Raw genomic sequence first — 27357 nt, forward strand, 5'->3', positions numbered from 1 at the left:
ATTTTTTGGTTTGGTGGTAGGTTTGGCATTCCTCTCTTCCTTGGTAGAGTATGGAAGTGAAACCTGTAACCTTTGTCTATTGTCTGTAAAATCCATTTGTCTCCTGTAATGTAATGCCAGTTTACTGAAAATAAGGCTAGCTTTCCGCCTAAGGGTGCTTGCAGTTGTTCCCTGGTAGGCGGTATCAGAGCCAAGTCACTGTGACTGTCCTGTGGAAGTGGTAGCAGCTGGATCTGTGGCAGTACTTCTCTGGTTTCTAGGCTGCCACTGATGTCCCCTGTAGGCACCTCTGGACTGACCTCTGCCTCTTGAGCGCCTATTTCTGCCTCTCTGTGCTCTGGTGTCTGGAAAGGACCAATTCTTCGAAGGCCAATTTCTACTAAATCTAGGAGGCTGGACCTGTAAGAAGTCCTTGACTGTTTGGACAGATTTTGCTTTTTCCTCCACCTTCTTTAACACTTGTTGTGCAGGGGAGCCAAACAAACTGAGTTTCTCCATGGGAGCATCCAGGAGCTTTGACTTTACATGGTCTGGTAAGGATTGCTCTTTTAACCATGCATGTCTTCTGATTACTATACCAGTCATAGCTGATCTAAAGGAAGCCTCCAGTGCATCACAGCCGCATTTTAAGGAATGATTACTGACCTGCTGAGTGTTATGTACCAAATCCTGAAGGGACTTACGGTCTATAGGTTCAGGAGAGGATATTTTTTTATTTAACTGGTCTAACAAAAATTCCTGATACTGAATCATGTGGAATTGACAGTTTAAAGCCCTAGCCAAAAGAGTAGCAGAAGTATAAACTTTTTTTTACCCCATCTCTCTAATGCTCTAGATTCTCTTTCAGAGGGGAGGGGGTTTTTGGTAGTTGCTACAGCTTTGGGGCCTTGAGAAATAGTTTCAGGATCTGCAATAGGAGCCTTATACAGGTGATAATGTGTGTCCGGGACCCTGTAGTATCTGTCGGGCTTAGCAGGGGCCAGAGGAAGAGAGTCAGGGGCAGTACAAGCATCATTGAATGCATCATCCACAACTGTTAGTACTGGAGGAATGGCTAAAGGCCTATGCTGTGGCAAATGCAAAAAGGTCCTGAGCCGTTTCCTTGAATCTGAAAAATCCTGGCCCTGCCATTGAAATTGTTCCCTCATAGCATGCAAGGTTTCCCCAAAAGAAAATTCCTCAGGAGGAGAGGCAGAAGGGATGGAGTCTTCTGCGTCAGAATCCTCATATGGAGAGTAAGGGCCTTCAGGAGGATTTGAGTTTTCTGAATCATCAGAAGAATAATCCGTAGAAACTGGTTCAGGGGGGTCTGCTCTAGGCCTTTTCTCTGGAGGAGGATGAGAGGCCCTGTCAGGGTGAGGTTGGGATCCCCTGATCAAAGAAATGAGATCCTCTGCCAGGCTAAGCATTTGGGAACTAGAGCTAGGCCTGTGAGAGGGGGTTTTAGAAGGCAAGGCCTTTGAAGATTTAGCTGCTTTAGCCCTAGAGAAAGCCTTGATAGACATGGATGCAGGGGGCCTAGCAGCTCCACGTGCAGGAGTAGATATATCCAAAGGAATAGTGTCTGATAAATCCTGGGTGCCTGCTACAGCAGGAGAAAATTCAGTAGCAGATTCAGCCATGCTGTGTGAGGCCTCGGCTGCAGGAGGAATGTTTTCGGCCGAAGGAAGAACCGAGGACTCGGTTTCAGCCGAAACCGAGACACTCGCGGTTGGCTTAGCCGTGGTTTCGGCCGAAACCGCGGACCGCGAGTGTCGGTCCTTTTCCTTACGCTTTTTAGCTAAATGCAAAGTCGGAGTCTCCGACGGCATTTTGTACGCAAAAGTGGGACCAAAAAACTCCTCCGCAAACTCCGACCGACGTCTAAGTGTCCGTCGGTTGAAGGAAACACAGGCTAGACAAGCTGCTACGTCGTGGTCTGGGCCTAAGCAAGGAAGGCAATAAGAGTGGAAATCCTTATGAGGTATTTGTTTCCCACAAGTTAAACAATTATTTACTTTTTCTGACATCGGCTGAGGCAAGAAAGAGTCCCCAATGGGGTACTTAGCTTTTTAGAAGTCTTCGGTAGTAGAAAACACTGGATCTGACCGACCGGCACTTGCGAACAGCTTCTGCTTCGGGCACCGCGCGGCAAGAAAGACTGGGGAAAATGGCGTCGGCTGATGCCTTTATACCCAATTGACTGCCGCAGTGATGTTGGGTGAAGTGCAACATCAGCCGAGGCCAGACCCAGACTTTGGAATCCGGCCGACCGAAGGGCTGCCTGAGGCAGGACAACCCATTTGTTAGGACTGCAGATGCATCCTTGAAGGACATCCACCTTACCCTCATCTACAGCTTTGGTGACCGCTTCAAAGAAGTCTATCAGGTTTAAGAGACATGATCTGCCTTTTACAAACCAAAACTGGGTAGTGTCCAGAGTTTGGAGATTACCAATGTCATTGTTTATAAGTTCCATGATGATACGTTCCATAGCCTTGCAGATCAGGTTCGTCAGGCTAATGGGGCAGTAATTCCTGGGGTCTGTGGTGGCTCCCCCTTTCTGGAGTGGGATAACCATTGTTGTGCGCCATTCAGTGGGCACAAAGCCAGAGGTGAGGCTATGACTGAACATGGTACTTAGGTGGGGTGCCAGTTCGTTCTGTAGTTCATGTAGAACGCAGCCTGGGATGTTGTCAGGTCCCATGGATGTTGTGTTCTTGGGTTTGGAGAGTGTGTTTTTTACCTGTGCAGCTGTGATTACAGGAACTTTGCATTCTTCCGGTATAGAGATGGGCCCTTTAGAGGATGAAAGAGGGGTAAAGTTAACACTGAACCTATCTGCCAAGATGTTGGCAATATCAGTTGGTTCTGTATATTTAGTGCCATTGTGTTGTAACTCAGAGCAGAGCTGAGTGTTGCCATTGAGATTATTGACATAGCTATAGAATGATTTGTGGTTGTCTTTAGAATCAGTGGAGATTTTGTTTTCGTAACTAGCTTTGGAGGACTTTATGAGGGATCTCAGCTTCTTACTAAGGCTGACCATGGAGTTCCTCCAATCATTGGATTTTACTCTTTTTTGCAACAGTTTCTTCTGTTGTAGAGTTTGTTTATGGCAGGGGACCACCAGATTGCCTTCCTTTTTTTGGAGAATAGCATATTGGTTCTGTTCGGGATTGCACGCTCCATGCACTTATGTAAGTGCTTATAAAGTGCAATTTTATAGGATTCAGCAGTCGTACCTCTAATGCCCATCAGCATGGGTGTCATGAAGTTTGCCACTTCTGTCTTAAGAAGCGTGAAGATGGCTTTGGAGAAATTTTTTACGGTGGTTTCCCTAATGGAGGGTGGGAGTGAGATGTGGATGTCTAGGGTGATTTGCTTGTGGTTGGATCTGGCCAACGAGAAATTGAACTGTGGTGTGGAACACCGGTTGCCCATGTTGGTAATGACCAGGTCTAGGATAATACTGCCCCTGGTGGGGGTGTGGATAAGTTGATCCAAGGCATTGGAATTTATGAAATCCAGAAAATATTGAGCACAAGAGTTGGTACATGAGTAGTTTTCCCAGTTAATGGTGGGGTAGTTGAAATTGCCCATTATTAGGGTGTTGGGTTCTACCCTACTATTTTCCAGTGTATCAAGAAATGAGGAGTGGGAATCCTGGGGCATGGTGGGGGATCTGTAGCATGCTAAAATTTGGACTGCGGTCTTGCCCAGAGTTAGTTGCACATGGATAATTTTGGATGCATTATGTTGAGCAACTAGCCTGGAGGTGTGGATATCCTTAATGAATATGGACACGCCTCAGCCTTTAGTGCTTCGGTCCAGGTTAGGTGGACGAAAGGTGTGGTATATGAATTATAGCCTGGTAATGCAGGGGTGCTCTCTGGAGCCTTGAACCAGGTCTCTGTCACTGCACAGATGTCAATGTTCTCCATTTTAAGGAGTGCCTCGAGTGAGTACATTTTGAGGTTTAGACTTCTAGCATTAAGTAACATTACCCTCAGGTTTTGCTTGCTTGTACCTGTTACGGTGTTGAATTTGTCATTTGACTTTTGCCTAAAAAAGGCACTATAGGGGTGACAAGAGCCTTAGCCAGTATCTGGAATCCCATGAGTGACAGGTGCAGGCCATCTCTGGCAAAGCATCGTGGTTTGTCGATCATGTCACCCCAGGCTGGCAGATACTTGATCCCCTTAAAATGACACCAGAAGCTTAGCAAATTGTTGAAGTCAATCATTTTGTCCTTGTATTGTGGTATCATTCTGGGTGATGTCAGGATACTACTCAGGGCTAGGGTCAAATCTGCCTGGGCTATAAGATCGGACAGCTCCTCCATGTCTCTTTTCATGTAGTCCAGGGAGGTACGTCTCAGGTCATTCACACCAACATGGACAATGACAGTCATATTTGTACTTGTTGTGGAGTAACCTGAGTGCATATGTTATGTGGTGGATCCTGGCAACTGGCGGGCAGCTGACAGTAACTTTCTCCTTGTGGTGAGCGGAACATCAGTGTGCCTTACTATAGCGTCACCTATGACTAGAGTGTTGGGTACTTTGTTATGCCTTATGGGCTGTGGTTGAGTGGCACACTGAGTTTGTAGGCTATGTGTCATTTGGGTTGTGTTGGGGGCTGGAGGTAGCTTGCGTTTCTGCTTTGGAGGTCCCTGTTGCTTGGGTAGATTTTTTTGAGAGCCTCCACGAATGCAGGTGTGTGCTTTGTGTTGCTGTGTGTGTGTGTGTTTTGGTGGTGTAGGTTTTGAGGGATTATGTGATGAGTGTGATGTGGTGCAAGTGTTTACCTTCTCCTCTTGACTGTCTAGTCCAGTCTTGGGTGAAGAGAGCTTTGCTTCCAGTTTGGCTATATAAGTGCATCTCTCACAGGTTGTGGTGTTGGGTGGTAGGAGGAGAGGGTTGTCTGTGTACATGAGGCAATTGCTGCATTGCCCCAAGATGCCCAGATTCATCAGGTAGACAGTAGAAAACACTGGGAGCTGACCCTCAGACATGCCTGGATAGGTGCTTATTTAAGTACTAAAAACGGTTTTCCTCTAGACAAGTGAAGAACGTTGAGTGCTGTAGTAATTTGTAGCTTAGTTAGTGCTTACAATGAGTTCTACAAGTGCTGAGCTCAAAGAAACAGATTTCAGTGCTGAAACTAGAAAACTGGCTAGTTCTAAGAAACAAAATTAAGCTAGAAGGCTTCCCTCCAACACAGAAAGGCCTGGGGGCTCAGAAGCTTACAAACAGTCCTGGATACAGCAAATCTGTATCTGGACTAGACAACTTACAGCAAAGGCAGGAAACAAGCTTAGAAATTTTTTTTTTTTTGTAAAATGTAAAGGGGAAAAGAGGAGAAGAAAGTAACTGGGTTGGCCTTCTCAAATGTTCTCCCTGGATTAGGTAGAATGAGGTAATGACACTGGACTGGGAGCAGTGTCCCAGATCAAATTTACAGTAGGGGAGGTAAACTGCAAAGCCACAAAATCAGAACAAACCCAACCAGATGCTTAACAATTGTAGAAAATTTCTAATTAATACCTCACCCACAATGAAACTAGCTACCAAAGTAAATGCAGACAATAAAAGTGCTATAAAAACTCAGAAATAAGCAAAAAACAGGATACTTAATGTTATATATCACAGATTAGTTGGCTCAGAGTACTTCCTCTGATTAGCACAGTGTGAAATGGCAGAAACACTCACAAGTTGACTTCTTAAGTAACAAAGCTGAAACCTGAAACAACTTTTAAAAAAAGTTTGAAAACCAATAAGGTGCTTACTCCAAGCCATAGTCCAGGCAGCTCCAGCCAGCCAATGACCACAAACAATTCACTCTCACTGAAATGCTATACTGGCTTTGGCTAAGCTATGATGGCCTGGGACATGTGCTTAGACACACAGCCTCTACTAACAAACAACTAGGCCCAAAACACAAGCATGAATATGGACAATGCTACACTACCAACACTACTTAGGTAGAGAAAAAAACTGCAGAAATGTTTAAACAGATAAAGGATCAAGGAGACTCTACAGAATGCTTTTAACGGCAAACAAGTTATACGATACACTCCTTAGCAGGAAATCAGAACAAACAAACCCAACCAGATGCTTAACAATTCTAGAAAATTTCTAGTTAATACCTCACACACAGTGAAACTAGCTAGCAAAGTATATGCAGACAATAAAAGTGCTATAAATAACTCCGATATAAGCAAAAAAACAGGATACTTAAATGTTATATATCACAGATTAGTTGGCTCAGAGCCCTTCCTCTGACTTCCTCCAATTAAGCTCAGTGTGATGTCCTCCTCCTCCAGGAGCCAGTGGATGCCCTGATGCAAGATATACAGGTATAAAGGGAGTCTGCTGGTGCCATAACTTCAGTATTTTCTTGCCCCTAGCTGGTACCTAAGGTCATGAGCCTTAGCCTAGGATACCCCAGAGTGCAACATTAAGCCTAATCTGAACAGAGGTGGATAAACAACTTGGATCTAGAGAGGAAAATCACAACTTTTGTAGCAAAAGGGGAAAGAGGGAGGGAAAGAATATTGCAACAGTGAATATGCTCAAACTTCTACATTTATGGTAAATGTACAAAACAATACTATGTTCTTCGCGTTTCAGTGTTACAGTCCTAACTTATGGGATAACTACCTAAGCTGATAAAATGCTGGATAATGAATTTTATGAAGAGGATAGGATTCCCTGCAAGACTGCAGTGACAAACCCAGCTGTAGACTTAAGAGAAGGTTAGAAGGTGATAGTGTTTGGTGAAGTTATGCACAAAAGACCAAGTAGCTACTTCTAAAATGTCTTTAGTGGCTACCCCTTTAAGAAAGGCAGTAAATGTAGTGGTAGCCCTAATTGAGTGATCTAACAGAGTATGGTGACTTTTTTTTTCATAGTGGTTATAGCAAAACAAAATGCAGTAGGAGATCCATTTGGAAAGCATTTGTTTAGAAACTGGTCTCCCTTCAGTGTTACAGGCAAAGGTCAAGAAAAGCTAATCAGATTTCCTGACATTTTTTGCTCTGTTCAGGTAATAATGCAATTGTCTATGCACATCCAGTGAGTGGATAGCAAAAGAAAGTAAGTAGGTAGATGGACTGGTTCAAAGAGGTCTCTGCGACCACTTTAGACATATAGGAGGGGTTGGACCTAATAGAGACTCTGTTAGGGTAGAATGTGATTACTGAAGTAATGGCTAGCAAAAAAAAAAAACAGTCTTCCAGGTCAAGAACTTGGTATCTGAGGAGGCAGCTGGTTGAAAGGGGGGAGAATGAGCTTCTCCAAAATGAAACTGAGATGGCACGGAGAAACAGGAGGCTTTCTCTGAGAGGGCGTCTAATGTGAATAACCCCCCCCAAGGGACTGTTTCATAAGTGGGTGGGAAAAGAGAGGTAGTTGAATGAACAAATAGGCTGAAATGGTTAGAGAGTGAATTTTAATAAGGGAATGAGAAAGCCCTTATCAAAAAGTTCTGATAAGTATGAGAAGATCAGAGGAATTTGAGAGTGAAGAGGGTTCTTTCCCTTTTGTCTGCACTATATTGTAAATGTCATCCATTTGGTGGAGTAAGATTTTCTGCTACTAGGTCTCCTGACGTTTTATAAAGTCCATGCCCTGTTTATCAAGGGATGTCCCCATCGGGGGGGCAAAATATTATCCAAGCTCCCAACCACGTTGGGGTGTATGATGTTGCCCCCGTTCTGTGTTAACAGGTCCACTTGTTGGGGCAGCAGCCATGGTTCCTTCTTGCTGAGACTGAGCATTAAGGGGTAGCAGTACTGCCTTGGTCAACTTGGTGCTATTAAAATGAATCTTGGCCCTTCCTCCTTTATCTTCAATACTACTCTGGGGAATGAGGGTATTGGAGGGCAAACAGAGGACGGAGGAAACTAGTTCAGAAAAAAAGCAAATCCCAAGAAGGACAGACATCCCTGATCAGTATCAGTAAGAAACTAAGGTCCCTCATAAAATCATCCCAGGCTAACTTAGAAAGAAAAATAGCCAAGGATTCGAGAGATAATCACAAAGCTTTCTTTAGCTATGTCAAGAATCTAAGTGGCAACTCGCAGATATGCTCTGAGCTAGTGCAAAATAGCACAAAATATACTGAACCTACTGATATTGCCAACATCCAGGCAGATAGATTCACTGCAAACTTCACCCCCCTCTCACCCCCAAAAGGGCCCACAACAATACTGGAAAAGTGTAGTGTCCCGGAAATCACAGACGCACAGGTGAAAACGGCCCTTTCAAAAGCCAAAAGCACAGCATCAATGGGGCCAGATGGTGTCCCAGGCTGGGTCTTGCATTAACTACAGAACGAACCAACCCCCCCCACCTACACACACTGTTCAACCTCAGCCTCTACACAGGCTACGTGCCCACAGAATGGCGCACAGCAACGGTTATTCCGCTCCACAAAGGAGGGGCCACAAATGACCCTGGTAACTATTGCCCCATAAGCCTGACTAGCCTGGTCTGCAAGGCTATGGAGCACATCATCATGGAACTCATTAACAAAGACATTGGGAACCTCCAAACACTTGACCCGACCCAGTTCGGCTTTGTTAAGGGTAGATCATGCCTACTAAACCTGGTTGACTTCTTCGATACAGTCACCAAGGCCACAGATGAGGGGAAGGTGGTTCACACAGCCTACCTTGACCTCACCAAGGCTTTTGACACCATTCCCCACTCGGGAATTATAGAAAAACTCACCAGCCTGAAAGTACAGTTTTGTACCTACCATAAATGTAGATGTTCGAGTGCTAATACAGCTGCAGTAATCACATATGGGTTCTCTGCCGTCAGGCGGGTCCTCGGTCGGCCGAATTCCAATGTCTAGGTCCGGCGTCGGTTGTTGTCGCTTTCTTTCCTGACATCAGTGCGACAGGGGTATACAAGACACAGCTGACGCCATATTCTTCAGTCTTTTCTTGCCCCAGGTGTAAGGTGCCCCCAGAAGGAAGGCAATACATAAATTATATATATATAAATATATTCAAGCAATGCAATGTAATCAAAAAACAGTAGTTGCAAGCAAATACACCATAGGAGGATAACCTAAATTAGGTTGTATGAGGAGGTGTTAGCCACTAATCCTTTACCAAGAGGGGAAGGAGGGAGGGAAACCTGTACTGCAGCTGTATTAGCACTCGAACATCTACATTTATGGTAGGTACAAAACTGTACTATGTTCATCGTGCATACAGCTGCAGTAATCACATATGGGTAGAATCCCAAAGCTATGCACAGGGTGGTAGGCACTAGGTGGAACTGGGATGAGCCAGAATGCCCTGCAACACAGCAGTGGCAAAGCCTGCTCTAGTTTTGGAATATAAAGGCAGGTGGTAGTGTTTTGTGAAGGTATGCACAGAACTCCAAGTGGCTGCCTCCAAAATATCTTTGGTAGGAACTCCTCTGAGGAAGGCTGTAGAGGTAGCTGTGACCCTGGTGGAGTGTGATCTGATGTCTGTAGGGACAGATTTCCCATGATAGGAGTAACAAAATCGTATGCAGTGGCCTATCCATTTTGAAATTGTCTGTTTGGTAACAGGCTTCCCTTGAGCTCCCACAGCATAGGACACAAAAAGTTGTTCTGATTTCCTGAAAGGCTTTGTTCTGTCCAAATAATAACATAGCTGTCTATGGATGTCTAAGGAATGTAGCAGCCTTTCCCCTTTGTTTTGAGGATTGGGGTAAAAGGTAGGTAAGTGTATGGCTTGATTTAAAGCTACCCTGGATACCACTTTAGGCATAAAAGACGGGTTGGTTCGAAGGGAAACCCTGTCCTGATGGAAGATGAGAAAGGGCTGCACAGCCATGAGGGCTTGTAGTTCCGAAACCCTACGAGCTGAGGTAATGGCCAGAAGGAAAGCAGTTTTCCAGGACAAATATTGCAAATCTGTTGAGGCAGCTGGTTCAAGGGGAGGCAATGTTAATTTTTCTAAAATGTAATTAAGATCCCAGGCTGGCACTGGCTGTTTCCTTGGTGGTCTAAGATTTTTAGCCCCTCTGAGGAACTGTCTTAAAAGTGGGTGAGAGAATAACGGTGGATCAGTGTTGAATTCTGCAGAAATGGCTGAGGCATGGATTTTTATGGAGGAAAATGAAAGTCCACTGTTCAGCAGCTCAGCTAGGAACTGTAATACCTGAGGCAAATTCAGTTTTCTAGGGTCCTGGCCTTTTTTCTCATTCCAAGAGCAAAACCGTTTCCATTTTGCGGAATAAGCCTTTCTAGTAGATGGCCTTCTGGCCTCCAGAATGACGTCCTGCACCTCTTTGGGGAGTAGGGTCTGTTGTGGTGTTAAGGAATTTTCCATGCAGCGAGATTGAGTGTTTTCAGCTGACTGTGAAGAGTTTTGTAGCTGTGCTGAGTCAGCAGAAGAGGCATTAGAGGTAGAGGCCAGGGAGGAGTATGTGTTAGGCTCCTCAGGAGTGGGTACCAGTGCTGTCTTGGCCAGTCTGGAGCAATCAGTATCATCTTCGGTCTGTCTGCTCTTGCTTTCAAGAGCACCTTGGGCAGAAGAGGCAGAGGTGGGAAAGCGTACACTGTCCATGCTGTCCAACTGAATGAAAGGGCGTCCACTCTCCAGGCCTTTGGATGAAAGGTCCTTGAACAAAACTTTTCCAATTGATGATTCCTGTGGGAGGCAAACAGATCTATGTCTGGCCTCCCCCACGTTTGGATTATCTTTGTAAACACCTGAGGATGCAACTTCCATTCGTGCGGATCTGTCATATTTCTGCTTAGATTGTCTGCCAGCGTGTTTTCCAAACCTGGCAAGTACTGTGCTTGAAGTTCGATTTGCCATTCCAGAGCCAAGTTCCAAAGTGTCATGGCTAGTCTGCACAGGGGGTATGAATGTGTTCCTCCTTGTTTGTTTATGTACCACATTACTGTGGTGTTGTCTGTTCTTATCAATAATTGTCCTGGATGCAGGAGGTCCTTGAATGCTGTAATTGCATTTATCACTGCTAGCATTTCTTTTTGATTGATGTGAAGGTGCTTTTCCTTTTGGGACCATTTGCCCTGAATGCACCTGACTGTCATGTGCGCCCCCCAGGTGTAATCTGAGGCGTCTGTTGTGATGACTTGATTTGCTTGAGGCTTGCAGAATGGGAGACCTGTGTTTGTTTGACATGCTTGGGCCCAGCATAGAAATTCCTTTTGCAAACATGGAATTATTGGTATTATTGTTTCCAAATTGTGGCTGTGTTGAGACCATAGGTTTTTTTAGGTACCATTGAAGTTTTCTCGTATGCAGCTTTGCACATGGGATTAAAAGAATGCAAGATGCCATGAAACCCAGAGCCTGCAGGATTTTCCTTGCAGTAAGCCTGGTACAATTTGCTAGTATTTTGAAGTACTGAGTTAGTTGCCCCTGTTTTTCTGGCGTAAGGTAGGCCCATCTGGGTATTTGTGTCCAAGTTGGCACCAGGAAAGTTATTTTCTGAGATGGTGTTAGCCTGGATTTCTCTTTGTTGCTTGTGTATCCCAGAGAATTCAGTAACCGTGTTGCATAAGCCAGATGTTACAGAAGTATGTGCTTGCTGTCCGCTTGGATCAGGCAGTCGTCCAAATAAGGGTAAATTTGTATCCCTTGAAGTCTGCAGTAGGCAATTACTGATGCCAGGCATTTCGTGAATACGCTGGGCGCAGTAGATAAGCCAAAGGGCAATGCAGAGAATTGATAGTGGATTGAACCTGCAAGAAATCTGAGGTATCTTCTGCAGCTTTGTCTGATTGGGACATGCAGGTATGCCTCCTTGAGGTCCAATGTTACCAGCCAAAACTCCTTGCCCAGCATGGGAAGAAGCTGCTGTAATGTGAGCATCTTGAATTTTGGTACGAGTAGAAATGTATTAAGGATGGATAAGTCCAAAATGGGTCTCCAGTCGGTTCCTTTCCTTGGTACCAGAAATAGTCTGGAATAAAAACCTTGAACTTGTTCGTGAGTAGGTACCTCTTGAATAGCTTTAATGTCCATGAGTTTTGAAATTTGCATTTGTGCCTCTGCCCTTTGATTGTGTGGCAGGTTTGGCATGCCTCTCATTTTTGGAAGAGTGTGAAAATGAAATCTGTAGCCTATGTTTATAATGTCCAGGATCCATTTGTCTGTTGTGATAATATGCCAATTTTTTGTAAATAATGCCAGCTTTCCTCCCAAGGGAGCTGCCAGCTGAGACTTGCTTGGCATGAAAAGGAGGAAGTCATTGGGTTTGTTTTCTGTATTGTTGTGCACTGTCTTCGCCACCTCTTGGTGCTGGAGTTTGCCATTGTCTGCCTCTATATGATCCTTGAGATTGTCCTCTGCCCCTTGTGCGCCTGTATCTACCTCTTTGGGGCTTGTCCGTGGCTGGAAAGGACCAGTTTTTAGAAGGCCAATTTCTGCTAAAACGAGGTAGTTGTACCTGTAGAAAAGCCTTGACAGTTTGCATAGATTTAGCTTTTTCTTCCATTTTCCGTAGTATCTCCTCAGCATTATTACCAAATAGTACATCCTTTTGTAAAGGAGCATCTAGTAGTTTAGCTTTAACATGATCAGGCAAGCTTTGTTCCCTAAGCCAGGCATGTCTACGAATGACTGATCCTGTAACAGCAGCTCTACTTGAGGCCTCTAAGGCATCATAGCCACATTGTAAGGTGTGTTTACCCACTTGTTCTGCACTATGCATCATATCCTGCAATTCCTTCAAATGTGGCTGTTCAGGTTGAGACATTTTATTTCTTAATTGTGATAACAGAAACTGCTGATATTTAAGCATATGGAACTGACAATTTAAGGCCCTCATGGCTAGGGTGGCCGAGGTGTATACCTTTTTTCCCCACCTTTCTAAGGATCTAGATTCTCTTTCGGAAGGTAGTGGATTCTTGGCAGTAGAGGCCTTCATTTCCTTGGGGCCTTGAGAAATGGTTTCAGGGTCAGCATTATGGCTTTTGAAAAGAAATTGGTGAGAGTTAGGAACTCTGTAGTACCTATCAGGTTTGACTGGGGCAGGAGGCAGGAATCCGGATTAAGACAAGCCTCCGAGTAAACATCATCAAGTATGTCCAAGACAGGAGGTATAGCCAGAGGTCTGTGTTGAGGTAACAAAAGAAATTCCCTAAGCCTTTTTTTGGAATCAGAAAAGTCTTGGCCTTCCCAATGGAAGTGTTCCCTCAAGGTGTGCAAGGTTTCCCCAAAAGAAAAATCCTCTGGGGGAGATACAGAAGGAATGGACTGTTCTGCATCAGAATCTTCATAAGGGGAGTACGAGTGTTCCTCTACATCAGAATGTTCTGAGAAAATGGAGCCCTGTTCAGAAGAGGGAGAATCTTCCTCCACTCTGGGTCTCTTGTCTGGAGGGGGTTGGGAACCCCTGATAAGAGTAATTAAATCCTCAGCCATTTTAAGCATCTGCTTTTTAGGCATGGGGCCGGGGGATGGGCCCTGAGCAACAGGCCTCTTGGGATGCATGGCTGATTTGGACTTAGTAAAGGCCTTAATGGAAAAGGAAGATGAGGGTCTAAAGACAGCCTGGGTGGAAGTGGACCTGTCCACATTAGGAGGCTCTACACTCACAGTGGCTTCGGTGGTTGTAATCTGAGTAAGGGCCGAGGTACCTGCGGTCTCGGTTACAGAAGGAAGTGTCGTCGGTAGTCAGGGACTGCATAGGCGTCTCACTGAGAACCGGACCACGTGCAGCCGGTTTTGGCGTGGTGTCGGTGGAGACCGCGGACCTCGCATGTCGGTCCTTGTCCTTACGTTTTTTGGACAAAACGGTAGTCGGAGTCTCCGATGACATTTTATAATCAAAGGCTTTACCAAAATAATGTTGGGTGAACTCCGCCCGATGCTTAATAGTGCGTTTATTGAAAGTAGCGCAAAAGCGACAGCCCGAGACGTTGTGGTCTGGGCCTAAACAAGGTATGCAGAGGGAATGGAAATCCTTATGTGGTATTTGCTTCCCACAAGAAATACAATTGTTAACTTTGTCTGACATCGGTCTGAGGCAAGAAAAGTTTCCCCAACGGGGTACTTAGCTTTAAAGAAGACTTCGGTTTCCAATTTTTCATAAATTCAGGAGTTGGCCGACCGGCACTTGCGAACTGCTTCTGCTTCGGGCACCGCGCGGCAAAAAAGACTGAAGAATATGGCGTCGGCTGTGTCTTACATACCCCTGTCGCACTGACGTCAGGAAAGAAAGCGACAACAACCGATGCCGGACCTAGACCTTGGAATTCGGCCGACCGAGTACCCGCCTGACGGCAGAGAACCAATATGTGATTACTGCAGCTGTATGCACGATGAACATCATAAACCCCTACGTCACGTGATGGGTTGCCAACAGGCTTACAGACAGAACTCACACGGTAAGAATAGCGGGCTCCAGGTCCGACTCTAAATCAGTCACAAGTGGTGTCCCACAAGGCTCGGTCCTGGGACCCCTACCTTCGGCATATACGTCTCAGATGTACAGGCAAACACAGGAGGACTATGGATAACCAAGTTCGCCGATGACTGCAAACTGGGAGCCATAATCTACTCTCCAGCTGACACGGACATTCTCCAAAAGGGCCTTACTAAGACGGACACCTGGTGTCAAAGTCATGATCTCAAGCTAAAAGCCAAAAAAGGCATAGTCATCCTGTTTGGGAAAAACAAAACACCCATGAATTACCACATAGGTGGCAGCCCCCTTAATACAGAAGAGGTAATAAGAGATTTGGGGGCCCAGGCAGATAATAATCACTCCTTTGACAATCATATTGCCAAAGTAGTTAGGAAATCCTTCTATGTGGCCCATCTAATTATTAAAGGGTTCGCATCTAGAAATAAAGAGGTTATAGTGACCTTCTACTCTTTACTCATCAGACCCATCATAGAGTACAATGCCCCATTTGGGATGTACCTCACAAGACACTTCCAACAGCTGGAAAGACCACAAAAGTACCTCACCAAGAGGATTACTGGCCTCAAACATATGTCCTATGCAGCCCAACTGGAAAAACTCCGGCTGTACTCAGTGGCATATCGCTTACTCAGAGGTGATATCTGCCCGACTTAAAAAGCCATGTCCAACTCAGAATTGATGGACATGCTCCACCTAAAGAAATCCAAGTCATTGCAAGCCATTCGCTCTAGTGAGCTAAACCTTGCCACAACAATAAACAGAACATGCTGGAGGGATAGATTCCTATCACAGAGACTCCCCATGCTTTGGAACAAAATTCCTAACTACATTAGGGAGAGCCCCTCACTAACACTCTTCAAGAGAAACCTTGACGAGTGGATGAGTAATAGAAAATACACCCCTGGGATCACTTCATTTGCTCTTCTTGACAGATGCTCAGTTAATTAATCAATGGGGCGGCGAAAGCTGACACACTCTGGCTAGGGTTATAAATGCCCTCGGGCAGATAGTCTAGTACCTACCTATGAACCGACCTGTTCAAGGGAGGAGACGGCAGCCATCATCCAGGCTGACTTAGTTTTGGTCCTTGAGCAAACCTTTTCCAAGTGAGTTTTCTATTGTGGTAAAATGGTCCATCTCTGTCACATCCCATTCTCTGGTTATGCTGAAAAAAACTTTCCGATGCAGTTGCTGCTCGTGAGGGTCTGACAGACTCCTGCTTAAGTGATCTGAAAGTTGATTTCTTTCTCCTGGTAGGTACTGAGCCATGAGGTGCAGACCTAGAGAGTTTGCAGTTTCCCAAAGATCCATGGTAGGTGACAAGAGGGTAAAAGTGAATCCCCCTCCCTCTTGTTTATGTACCACATAACCATGGTATTGCTTGTCATTACTAAGAGTATGTCTGGTTTCCACTGGTCTTTGTGATCAGGGCTTTTTGGACTGCCAACAGTTCTTTTTGGTTGATGCATTTGTTTTTGAACTAGGTATCCCATCTGCTCTGAGTCCGTAAGTTGAAGTGAGCCCCTCAGGCTATGTCTAAGGCATCTGTGGTCAAAGTTTGGTACTGAGGAATTATTATGAAGGGGAGACCCAGAATGTGAAAGCAGGCTCAGCCCCACCAAGCAAACTCTTTCCTGAGAAAAGGGAGAAGCTTCACCCTGAAGGTGAAGGACTGGGCTTCCACCACAAATTTCTCAGGCACCACTGCACTTCCTCACATAGACTCTGTCAAAGCTCTGAGAACTTCATGGCAGTGAGGTGGTTCCTGTGAAGAAGTTTTTGGAAATATTGTGTTAGAAAGGTTACCTTCTCTGGATGAAGGAGAGCTTTATGAAGACAGGAGCCCAACAAAAGCCCCAGAAACACAACAGCAGGATGATGAATTGCAAAGCTGAGATTTAAGCCAAGCACCTTAGCAAGTTGTTAGAGATGTCTCGCACCATGTTTGCCAGTCGGGCTGAAATTGATCTCCCTAGAAGTAAGGAGAAGCATCTGAAGCATACATTACCAGGCATTGCTTCTAGAAAAATCCTCATCTTATTTACTAACTATTTAAATACTACACAATATCCTGCTGTACAATGACTTCACATGTACTTTTAGGAGGTTTTCCCTCAAACCCCTTGTTAAAAGGGGTAAAATGCTTTAGTACAACTTACCATTTACCAAATGCCTTCTGAAGCTACCAGTGTTACCACTTTTTTTAATCCTGGTTAATATTACTTGTTGATATAATACAGGCACATCCTTATGACAACTTCAAGAACAAACTTTTATAGATGGCATATATCAACTTAAAAGTACATAGTGGAACAAATTTCAGGTACAGTGGCACTGCTAAGATTTTTCTTGTTTGGTACATTAAAGGTTGTTCAGTATATTCTAAGGAAAGACTTTTTCCTCAATGCTGTAATCAGAAAAAAGACTACTCATCACTGCTATTAAAAAAAGAAAACAAAAGATGAAAGTACTTCAGACTCTAAAGCATGGTATATTTTAAATTACTTTTATTAAATATACATATTCCTCTGTACACTGTAACAAACAGTGGCTGGATCACAGAAGGAATCGAAGCTGTTCACCAACATTAGGTTTTCAGTCTATGGTGACATATCAAGCTCAGTTCCTGAATCCAGTATGGACTAATCCTCTGAGCAGGGGGGTTAAAAAAAGCTTTGTTTTTCATAGTCACCCAGCCATTATTGGATATTTAGCATTAAACTTAGTAAACGAAAAGTTGATGTAGGAATTTTTTTTAATCTAGTAAGAGTGTAGGTGGGCTTCAACCAAACTAGACTCCTTTCAGACATAAACCTCACAAGGGGCACAGTTTAGCTTTAAATTAAGTCAAAGGACATACAATTACAAATAACTACACACATATAACTGAATGGAAACAGCACTAGCACTCAAGTTGTCTGCAAAAATCTGCTAAAGTACAGTTGTGTACTTACCATAAATGTAGATGTTCGAGTATATTCACTGTTGCAGTCATTACTCTTGGGTTATCCTGCTGGCAGGCTACCCGCAGTCGGCCTGAATTCCAAAGTCTTGGTCCGGCGTAGGTTGCTGTCACCTCTTCCCTGATGTCAGTGCGCCAGGGATATAAAAGATGCAGCAGACACCATTTTCTTCAGTTTTTCTTGCCCCAGATGTCAGGTGCCCCCAAAAGGGTAGGCTAAAAGTTATGCCAATAAACATGCATGCACTAAGGTAATAATTTCCTTCATCTACAAGCAAATACACCACATAGGTTGTATAGAATAGAGAAGTACAGATAAGACCCAGCAAAAGAAAGGGGGATGGTGGGAGGGTAACCTGGACTGCAACAGTGAATACACTCGAACATCTACATTTATGGTAGGTACACAACTGTACTATGTTCATCGTGTTTCACTGTTGCAGTCATTACTCTTGGGTTGAATCCCAAAGCTGAGGATGGGTGGCTGGGGCTAAACAGGATTAGGAGAGTCTATGAGACCCTGCAGAACTGCAGTGGCAAAGCCTGCTCTGGATTTAGAGTAGAGCGGTAAGTGGTAGTGCTTTGAAAAGTGTGCACCGAACTCCAAGTTGCAGCCTCTAAGATGTCTTTGGTTGGTATTCCTCTGAGGAAGGCTGCTGAAGTGGCTGCTGCTCTGGTTGAATGTGGCCTAATGCCCTTAGGCACTGATTTGCCATGTTGTGAATAGCAGAAATGAATGCAATGGCCTATCCATTTTGAAATAGTCTGTTTTGAGATGGCCTTTCTTTGTGATCCTGCAGCATATGCCACTAAAAGCTGCTCAGTCTTTCTGAAAGCTTTAGTTCTGTCCAAGTAGAAGCGTAGCTGTCTGGGTATGTCCAAAGAATGCAGAAATCTCTCGCCCTTGTTCTGTGGGTTTGGATAAAAGGTAGGCAAGTGAATGGTTTGGTTAAGGGCCACACTGGACACCACCTTAGGCATAAATGTCGGGTTTGTCCTCAGAGAAACCCTGTCTGGATAGAAAATGATAAAAGGTTCCATAGCCATGAGTGCCTGTAACTCCGAGACTCGTCTTGCAGAGGTTATTGCTAGGAGCAGAGCTGTTTTCCAGGAAAAGAATTTTATATCAGCTGTTGAGGCTGGCTCAAAAGGAGGCAGTGTGAGTTTTTCCAAGACATAACTGAGGTCCCATGCAGGCATTGGTGCTCTCCTTGGAGGTCTTATGTTTTTGGCCCCTCTGAGGTACTGCCTTATTAAAGGATGATGAAAGATAGGTGGTTCCATATTGTAATGAGCTGAAATGGCAGAGGCATGGATCTTAATTGATGAAAAGGATAGGCCTTTGTCAGCATCTCAGTTAAGTATTGTAAAATCTGATGAATGTTTGGTACAAACATGTCAATTCCTTGTACCTGGTTCCAAGTACAGAATCTCTTCCATTTTTCTGCATAAGATTTTCTGGTACTGGGCCTCCTGGCCTCCAAAATAACATCCATCACAGCTTTGGAGAGAGGTGTGCTCTGAATGGCTACATTATCTGCCATGCTGCCAGATTTAAGGTCCTGAGCTGGCTGTGCAGGATCTGATTGTTTTGTTGGGTCAATAAGTGAGGAATTTGAGGCCATGTCCAGGCTGAATCTTGAGACAAGTCCTTTAGGATTTGGTACCAGTGCTGGCGTGGCCAGTCTGGGCAATCAGTATCATTTTTGGCTTCTCCTGTCTGACCTTTAGGAGTACCTTGGGGAGGAGAGGCAGTGGAGGAAAGGCATATACTGTTAGGCTTTTCCAGCTGAAGGATAAGGCATCCACTTTCCATGCTTGCTTGTGATAAGTCCTTGTGCAGAATCTCTGTAGTTGGAAGTTGTGAAGGGAGGCAAAAAGATCCATGTCTGGGCATCCCCATTTCCTGGTTATCATGCTGAAGACTTGTGGATCCAGTTTCCAGTCGTGGGGATCCATGAGGTTTCTGCATAGTTCATCTGCCAGAGTATTTATCTTTCCTGGCAGGAATTGTGCTTGTAGGTGAACTTGATAGGTCAATGCTGTGTCCCACAAAGTCATGGCTTGTCTGCAGAGGGGGTAGGAATGTGTGCCTCCCTGCTTGTTTATGTACCACATGACTGTAGTATTGTCCGTCTTTATCAGTAGTTGTCCTGGATGAAGTAGATCCTTGAAAGCTATCAGGGCATTTTGAACAGCTAGCATCTTTTTGATTGATATGAAGATGCATCTGGCCCGCTGGCCATGTGCCCTGAATACATTTTCCTGCCATGTGGGCCCCCCAGGCATAATCTGATGCATCCGTTGTTAGTGTCTGCCTGGCTGTGGGCAAAGTGAATGGCTGTCCCTTGTTGTGGTGACAGGCCTGTGGCCACCATCGAAACTCCTGTTGCAGACAGGGAATGAAGGTAATTAATGTTTCCAGGCTGTGGCAATGTTGGGTCCAAACACTTTTTAGATACCATTGTAGTTTCCTCATATGTAGTCTGGCATATGGAATTAGCAGAATGCAGGATGCCATGAAGCCCAAAGCCTGCAGAATTTTTCTTGCAGATAATTGGGTCTTTGTTGCCAACATTTTGAAGTAAGAAGTCAGTTGCCTTTATTTGTCTGGTGCAAGATAAGCCATCTGGGCAGTTGTATTTAAGCTTGCACCCAGGAATATTATCTGTTGAGAGGGTACTAGTTTTGATTTCTTTTCGTTAACTGTGTACCTTAGGCAAATTAGTAATCTTTTTACAAACGCCAGATGCTTTAGTAGAATGTCCTTGTTCTCTGTTTGAACAAGGCAGTCGTCCAAGTAAGGATATATTTGAATTCCTCTTTGTCTGCAAAATGCAATTACTGGTGTCAGCCATTTTGTGAAGACCCTGGGCACAGCAGATAAGCCAAAGGGCAGTGCAGAGAATTGGTAGTGCATTGAGCCAGCTATGAATCTGAGGTATCTTCTGCAAGATTGTCTGATTGGGACATGCAGGTATGCCTCTTTTAGGTCCAAAGTTGCAAGCCAAGCCTTCTTGCCCAGCATGGGCAGAAGCTGCTGCAGAGTCAACATTCTGAATTTTGGAATGTCCAGAAATGTGTTTAGAATAAACAGGTCCAGTACTGGTCTCCAGGCTTTGTCCTTTCTGGGTACCAAGAAAAGTCTTGAGTAAAATCCTTGTCCCTGCTCTTGCTGTGGTACTTGCTGAATGGCCCTCATGTCCATGAGGGATGAAACTTGCTTTTGTGCCTCTGCCCATTGACTGTCTGGCATACCTTTTGCCCTTGGCAGGGTGTGAAAGTGGAACCTGTAGCCCTGGGACACTATATTCAAGACCCATTTGTCCTGGGTGATCATGTGCCAATTTTGTGAAAAAAGTGCTAGTTTTCCCCCTAAGGGAGCTGCCAAAAGATAAGTGCTTGGCGCTGGCTGAGGAAAGTCATTGGGACTGTTTCCTGTATGGCTGTGATTTGTCTTCTCTGCTTTTGGAGGTAGAAGCACCCCATTGTTTAGGCCTGTATGAGCCATGGGGCTGGGATCTGCCTCTGGGGCGTCTGTATCTGCCTCTTTGTGGCCTGTCTGACACTGGAAAGGACCAATTCTTTGTAGGCCAGTTCCTGCTAAATCTGGGTGGTTGTACCTGTAAGAAATCCTTAACTGTCTGCATAGATTTTGCTTTGTCCTCCATTTTCTTTAATACCTCTTCTGCTTTAGCACCAAACAAAGTATCATGCTGTAATGGAGCATCTAATAATTTTGCTTTAACATGATCAGGCAGATTCTGTTCCTTTAACCAAGCATGCCTCCTAATGACAGAACCCGTAACAGCGGCCCTGCAAGAGGCCTCCAGAGAATCAAAACCAAATTGCAAAGTATGCCTTCCCACTTGTTCAGCTGCATGCAATAAATCCTGCATTTCCTTGTTTTCTGCACATTCAGAATTTGTTGATATTTTCTGTTTAAGTAGTGACATTAAGTACTGCTGATATTTAAGCATATAAAATTGACAATTTAAAGCCCTCACAGCCAAGGTAGCAGAAGTGTAAACCTTTCCCCCCCATCTATCCAGTGCCATTGAATCCCTATCAGAGGGGATAGGGTTTTTTTCAGTGGAAGCCGTGACCCCTTTGGGACCCAGAGAAATAGTTTCTGGGTCAGCAGCAAGGTTTTTATAAAGAAGTTTATGTGAATCTGGAACCCTGTAGTATCTGTTTGGCTTAACAGGTGCAGGAGGTAAAGAGTCAGGAGACAGGCCGGACTCTGAAAATACATCTACAATGTCTAAAACAGGGGGGATAGCAAGAGGCCTGTGCTGAGGTAGTAAAAGAAAGTCTCTGAGCCTTTTCTTAGATTCCGAGTAGTCTTGGCTCTCCCAGTTGAAGTGTTCCCTCATGGTGTGCAGGGTTTCCCCAAAAGAATAATCCTCAGGAGGAGAGGCTAAAGGGATAGATTCTTCAGCATCAGAATCCTCATAGGGAGGAAGAGAGTATTCCTGTTCAGAACAGAAGTCAGAGGAAATGGAAACCTGATCTGAAGATTCATATCCTGTCTTTTGCCTAGGCCTCTTATCAGGAGGGGGATGGGAACCCCTGATCAAAGTAATTAGGTCTTTGGCCATTTTGAGTATCTGTTTTTTTAGGCATGGAGGTCTGTCCATGGGCTTGCTGCACTTGTTTCTTTGTCTTTAGTGGTGCTTTAGTCTTTGTCTTTGAAGCTGTAGTCGGTTTTACATATAACTGTGTAGGCCTGAAAACACCCTCAGAAGCCGATGCCTGCTCAGCGGCTCCGGACCCATCTGAGGGAATATTTTCCAAGTGTCCAATACCTTGAGTTTCCAGCGGCCTAGTATCCTCCACCTGGGAGTCGGAAGTGGCCTGCGGCTCTAAGGTAGCGGGCGGCAGGGGCTGCGAAAGCACCTCACTGAGAACCAGCGACTGGCTTAGAAGACGACTCGTCGTCAGTTTTGGACCTCGGATGCCTGTCTTTTTCCTTTTCCTTGCGTTTCTTGTGAATTGCGGTAGTCAGATGGCTATCCAACGACATTGTGTAATTAAATCTGCGACCAAAGTAATGAAATGCAAAATTGTACCGACGCTTAATAGTGCGTTGGTTAAATCTAGCACAAAATCTGCAATTAGCAACTTCGTGATCGGGGCCTAGGCAAGGAGTACAATAAGAATGGAAGTCCTTATGAGGTATTTGCTTCCCACAAGAAATACAATTATTAACTTTTTCTGACATCGGTCTGGAGCAAAAATAAAGTTTACCCAATGGGGTACTTAGCTTTAAATGAAGACTTCGGATCTGAAATTTGAACACGAAAATCTCAGGAGTCGGCTGACCGGCACTTGCGAACTACTTCTGCTTCGGGCACCGTGCGGCAAGAAAGACTGAAGAAAATGGCATCGGCTGCATCTTTTAACTGATGTCAGGGAAGAGGTGACAGCAACCGGCGCCGGACCAAGACTTTGGAATTTAGGCTGACTGTGGGTAGCCTGCCAGCAGGATAATCCAAGAGTTATGACTGCAACAGTGAAACACGATGAACATCTGTACATTGACTTGAATGTGTAGCAAAAAAAAAAAAAATCTGCTTTTATACATATATATATATATATATCTATATATATATATAGATATATATAGATATATATACATACACACACACACACACCCCAACTCCAAGGTTTGTGGAACAGTGGGAAAATGAAAAAGTCTCTAAACCTCAATGTCATACAGTCTCTCACCATCTCTGTGAATTGAACAAAAAGCTCACGCAATGCACAGATCAAAAAAAGAACCACTAGATGAAAGAAACAAACTATATATATATATATATATATATATATACATACAAATACACACACGTGTATATATACAAAAATAGATATTCATATATACCATAACTTCCATAACATAAGGTTTCCAGAATTTCAAAATTACAGAACATAAAATGTATATTTCTAAGCATCAAAATCCCAGAACATAAAATGTACATTTCTAAGCAATGCTCCTATATGTTTAAAGGAACAGACTTTCATCAGTTGTTTAATAAGACACATATGTACAGAATACATCAGTAGTCCCATTCCTGCAGAACTCCCTTAACCCAACGAACAGTAATTTTAATACTTCTGTCATCTGCTTGAAATACAGGTGGTGCACGTAATTAACGTCAATTAACATTTTAATGCACTACGAGAAAACTTCATAACAATGTGTCATTTGAATGCACTATACTCAATTCTGCGACTGCTGCTGTTGTAATCTAGCCCTTTCTTCTGTCTGGGCATGCCAAAAGGACTGCAACCAGCAGATGGTCACTTCTTATTTTAAAAATATTATCCATAAATGTGATCTACAAGTGCACTCTTTCTTCCACATTTAAAAATACACTGATTTTAAAATTGAAATACATTTACCTCATACTTGTTTTTGTGATACAGGGATCCACAAACAAGCTATGACTGTAGAAGAAAGGATAAGATCATGTCATATAAATGGCTTCATGTAGCCAGCACCGGTGTTCCCCAGAAGTAAGTAACAAACTGTGACCATCCTCCCAGAGACACTAACCCCTGAATGCAGTGGGTCTCATCATTAAATAATGAATGTCTTGGAAAAAGGTTATTTGGACAACTTAGAATGACGTACATTAAAACAGTGACAAATATGCAAACTTACATCATTAATACTAATTTTGTTAACGGGACACATCAAGATGTCTTCCAAGTGGCCAATCACTTCTGCCCAGATCATTTCAACGAAAGCTCCAACTTCTGAAGTAATGCTTTTCACATTTAAAGCTTCCTCCAAATGCATCTGTAGTGCAAGAGAAGTATTTTTTTAAATCAGCAACAATCTTGTTTATTTCAATACTTAACTGGTTGGTAAATAATTTAGAGTTCAGAATAACTGACAACTACTGCATCGGAAAGTTCTGCTATCTCATGTCTGAAATTTTTAAGGAAGTTTAGTAATTTAATTCTAACACTCAGAATTTGGGTAAGAGTAACAAAAACTGAGATGCTGCTACAATGAACCAATGTGTGACAGAAGGGAGGCACTCTACAGTTGACGGATCTTTATCCAAAAATACAAACATTCAGAGTAAAAATAAATCAGGTGACAATATACAGAATGCTTTACAGAATACTGCAGATGATCATCACATTTATAGCTTTCCTCTTTATGAATCCAGTGTATATGAAGCACTGAATGAGGAACTGCAAGGTAAGTTCTGGTTTTATGGGAGAGAGTGAAGATATCTGCCAGTGTAGATTGTGGCTGTCACAGATTAAACTGTAGTGGCACCATGGCAGGGCTAACTTATGGGCAGGAAAAACACGTGTTCATCTGTGATGCCAACAGTCCAGGGTAGAGCTTTATAAAATACTGTGCAACTGTGGAGGTTGGTTTGAAGCAACATATAATTCAGCAAATTCAAGAGGCTGGTCTGAATACAATTCATACAATTTTGAATGAATAACCACGGGTTACAATACAAGTAAACCAAGGATTACAAATAAGTCACTTTTTTTAGTTTGGATTAGCAGGCGATCAGCAATGCTCACTTTATGCCAATTCACACCTACAACAGCTTAGCTCACATTTCTCAATGCACTACAGTACAGCTCTCAAAGACAAACATACATTTGTAAGAGGTACAGCATTTTAGCATCATCTAAAGACAGAAGAACTTCAAAAACAAATATGCTACCATATACATAACACACACACACGTACATGATTTGACTTCTTCTATCTTCATTAGTTTACTGTGCGACAATGAGCAAGTCACCTAAGCAGACAGTGATCCTAGATCACTTCTGCAAAGTGGGCTTAAAATTATATATGTTTATATATACACAGACACACACACACATATCTATATATATATATCTATATCTATATATATATATATATATATATATATATATATATATATATATATATATATATATACACATATATATATATACATATATACATACACATATACACGTGTGTGTGTGTGTGTGTATATATATATATATATATATATATATATATATATATATATATATATAAATGCATCTATACAGAAAAACACACAAAATAACAAATGCACTATAAAAAGTATCACTACCACCATGGCATAAAGCAGAAAACATAAATTTAATGAAGATAAAACCAAGTTGAAGCATAAATATCCAAGGATAAGAAGATAAGCGCTTTCAAGTACTAATGATACCCTTCATCAGATCTAATTCATTCATTCTCTCTTCTTACTTTAATGAAACCCACGGTTAATCACAGTCAACAATTCAGTCTATGTTCTTCATTAAATTTACATTTTATGCTTTATGCCATGGTGGTAGTGAATTTGTTATTTTCACTGCAGTACCTACCTTCGGTGGCCATTTTTTTTTCTTTTGTTTTTGTTTTATATACACACACACCCATATATATATATATATATATATATATATATATATATACACACACATACGCATATATATATATATATATATATATATACACACACACACACACATTTTATATATATATATATATATATATATATATATATATATAAACACTTTATAACCTCGAAATCTTGAAATATCGAATTTCAGAATCTCGAGCCTATAAAGTCGAATGGATGGAAATCGCGAACCTGGAAATGTCAAATCTGACAATGTTGAACCCGCGGTGCATGTTAGGTGAGTGTTGCTTATTTCAGGGTTTTGGGGAGGGATTGTGTGTTTGTGAGTGTGTTGGGACGTTTTATGTGTGGGTTAGGGTAGGTAGGTCAGAGTGTGAGTGTGTTAGTGTTGGGAGTGGTGGTGTTTGTACATCTGTGATGTGTGTTTGTGCGGGGGGGTGGATTGTGTGGTGCCAGGTTGTCTGTGTTATGGAGTGCGGTGCGACCTCGGAGTTAGTATATATTAGAGGGGGGGCACAGACCCCCACATGGGGGGGGTGCAGGGGGGCTTGCCCCCCTGCATATAGTAAGGGTAGGTGTGTGTGTTTGTTTAGATGTGTGCGTGTGTGTTGTATTGCTTTTTATACAGTGTTGGGAGGTGTGCGTGTTTGTATGTGTTGTGTAGTGTGTGCTGTGTCTTTTCGCGATTTTATGGTTTCGAGAGTTTGGGTTTCGTGGTTCCGGTTATTTGGATTTTCGACTCCATGGTAATATATATATATATATATATATATATATATATACACACACACACACACACACACACACACACAACAGGAATACGCTCCAGTACAATATACTAAAAGTAAAGCAGCTTTTCAAAGCTAATTTCATTGCTGATTTGTGAAACCAAAGTTTGCTGTTTCAAGTGCAGACAATAACAAAAAACTTAATTTATATAATCCTGGAGAATCTCTTTTAGAGTTTAACCAAGCACCAGACCGGTCCATACTGCCATTTCTGGTATTGAGACAGATGGGCAGACTGACAGAAATGTATACTCACACACATTTTATAAGTATATTCATAAGTGCACACAGACACACACACACACACTATAATGATGCTCATACCACGAGTGCTTTGTCAGAAGCCAGATGTAATGCTGCTGAAATATTCTTGGTTTCTGTGAAGTCCTTCTCCTTTAAGTCAAAAACATAGAGGGAAAAGATTTCCACTGCTTCTTCAGAGCTCACAGGAAATATGAAGTGTTTTCTGCTTGCGACTCCCTGAAAAAGATCAAAACAGTTAAAAAGATGTTCATGTTTTACAACACATGTCCTGTATGAGTATGACTGACAAGGCAAAGACATGCACACTCTTAAAAAACAAATTTTAAGGAATGAGGCTCAATAACTAAAGAACAAAGACTACCTAGGAGGAGGGAAATTCAAAATGTACTAATTAACAGCAGAATTAAAGAGAAAGTCCTATGAACAAACCTCTCATTTGTATCTGTTTTGGTGGTGCACATTTTTTCAGGTTAGATTTACCCCTTCACATGATTTTCCAAATAATGGTAACTGTTTTGGAGAAGAGTTATTTTCAT

At 43.1% G+C, this 27357-nt stretch overlaps 1 protein-coding gene across 7 annotated transcripts in view; it reads right to left on the reverse strand.

Moving 5' to 3' along the window:
* Window positions 1-27357, reverse strand: part of PARP4 (poly(ADP-ribose) polymerase family member 4) — a 2883551-nt gene that overhangs the window by 2269873 nt on the left and 586321 nt on the right. For all 7 annotated transcript variants that reach the window (XM_044073295.1, XM_044073293.1, XM_044073297.1 and 4 more), the window contains 2 exons: window positions 26882-27037; window positions 24026-24163 (listed from right to left, as the gene is read on the reverse strand). In XM_044073295.1, the coding sequence (XP_043929230.1) occupies window positions 24026-24163; window positions 26882-27037 (294 nt within the window). The remainder of the gene's footprint in view (window positions 1-24025; window positions 24164-26881; window positions 27038-27357) is intronic.

The sequence above is a fragment of the Protopterus annectens genome, chromosome 5.part1 (assembly GCF_019279795.1).
Source record: "Protopterus annectens isolate FY-2018-M chromosome 5.part1, PAN1.0, whole genome shotgun sequence".
Lineage (NCBI taxonomy): Eukaryota > Metazoa > Chordata > Ceratodontiformes > Protopteridae > Protopterus > Protopterus annectens.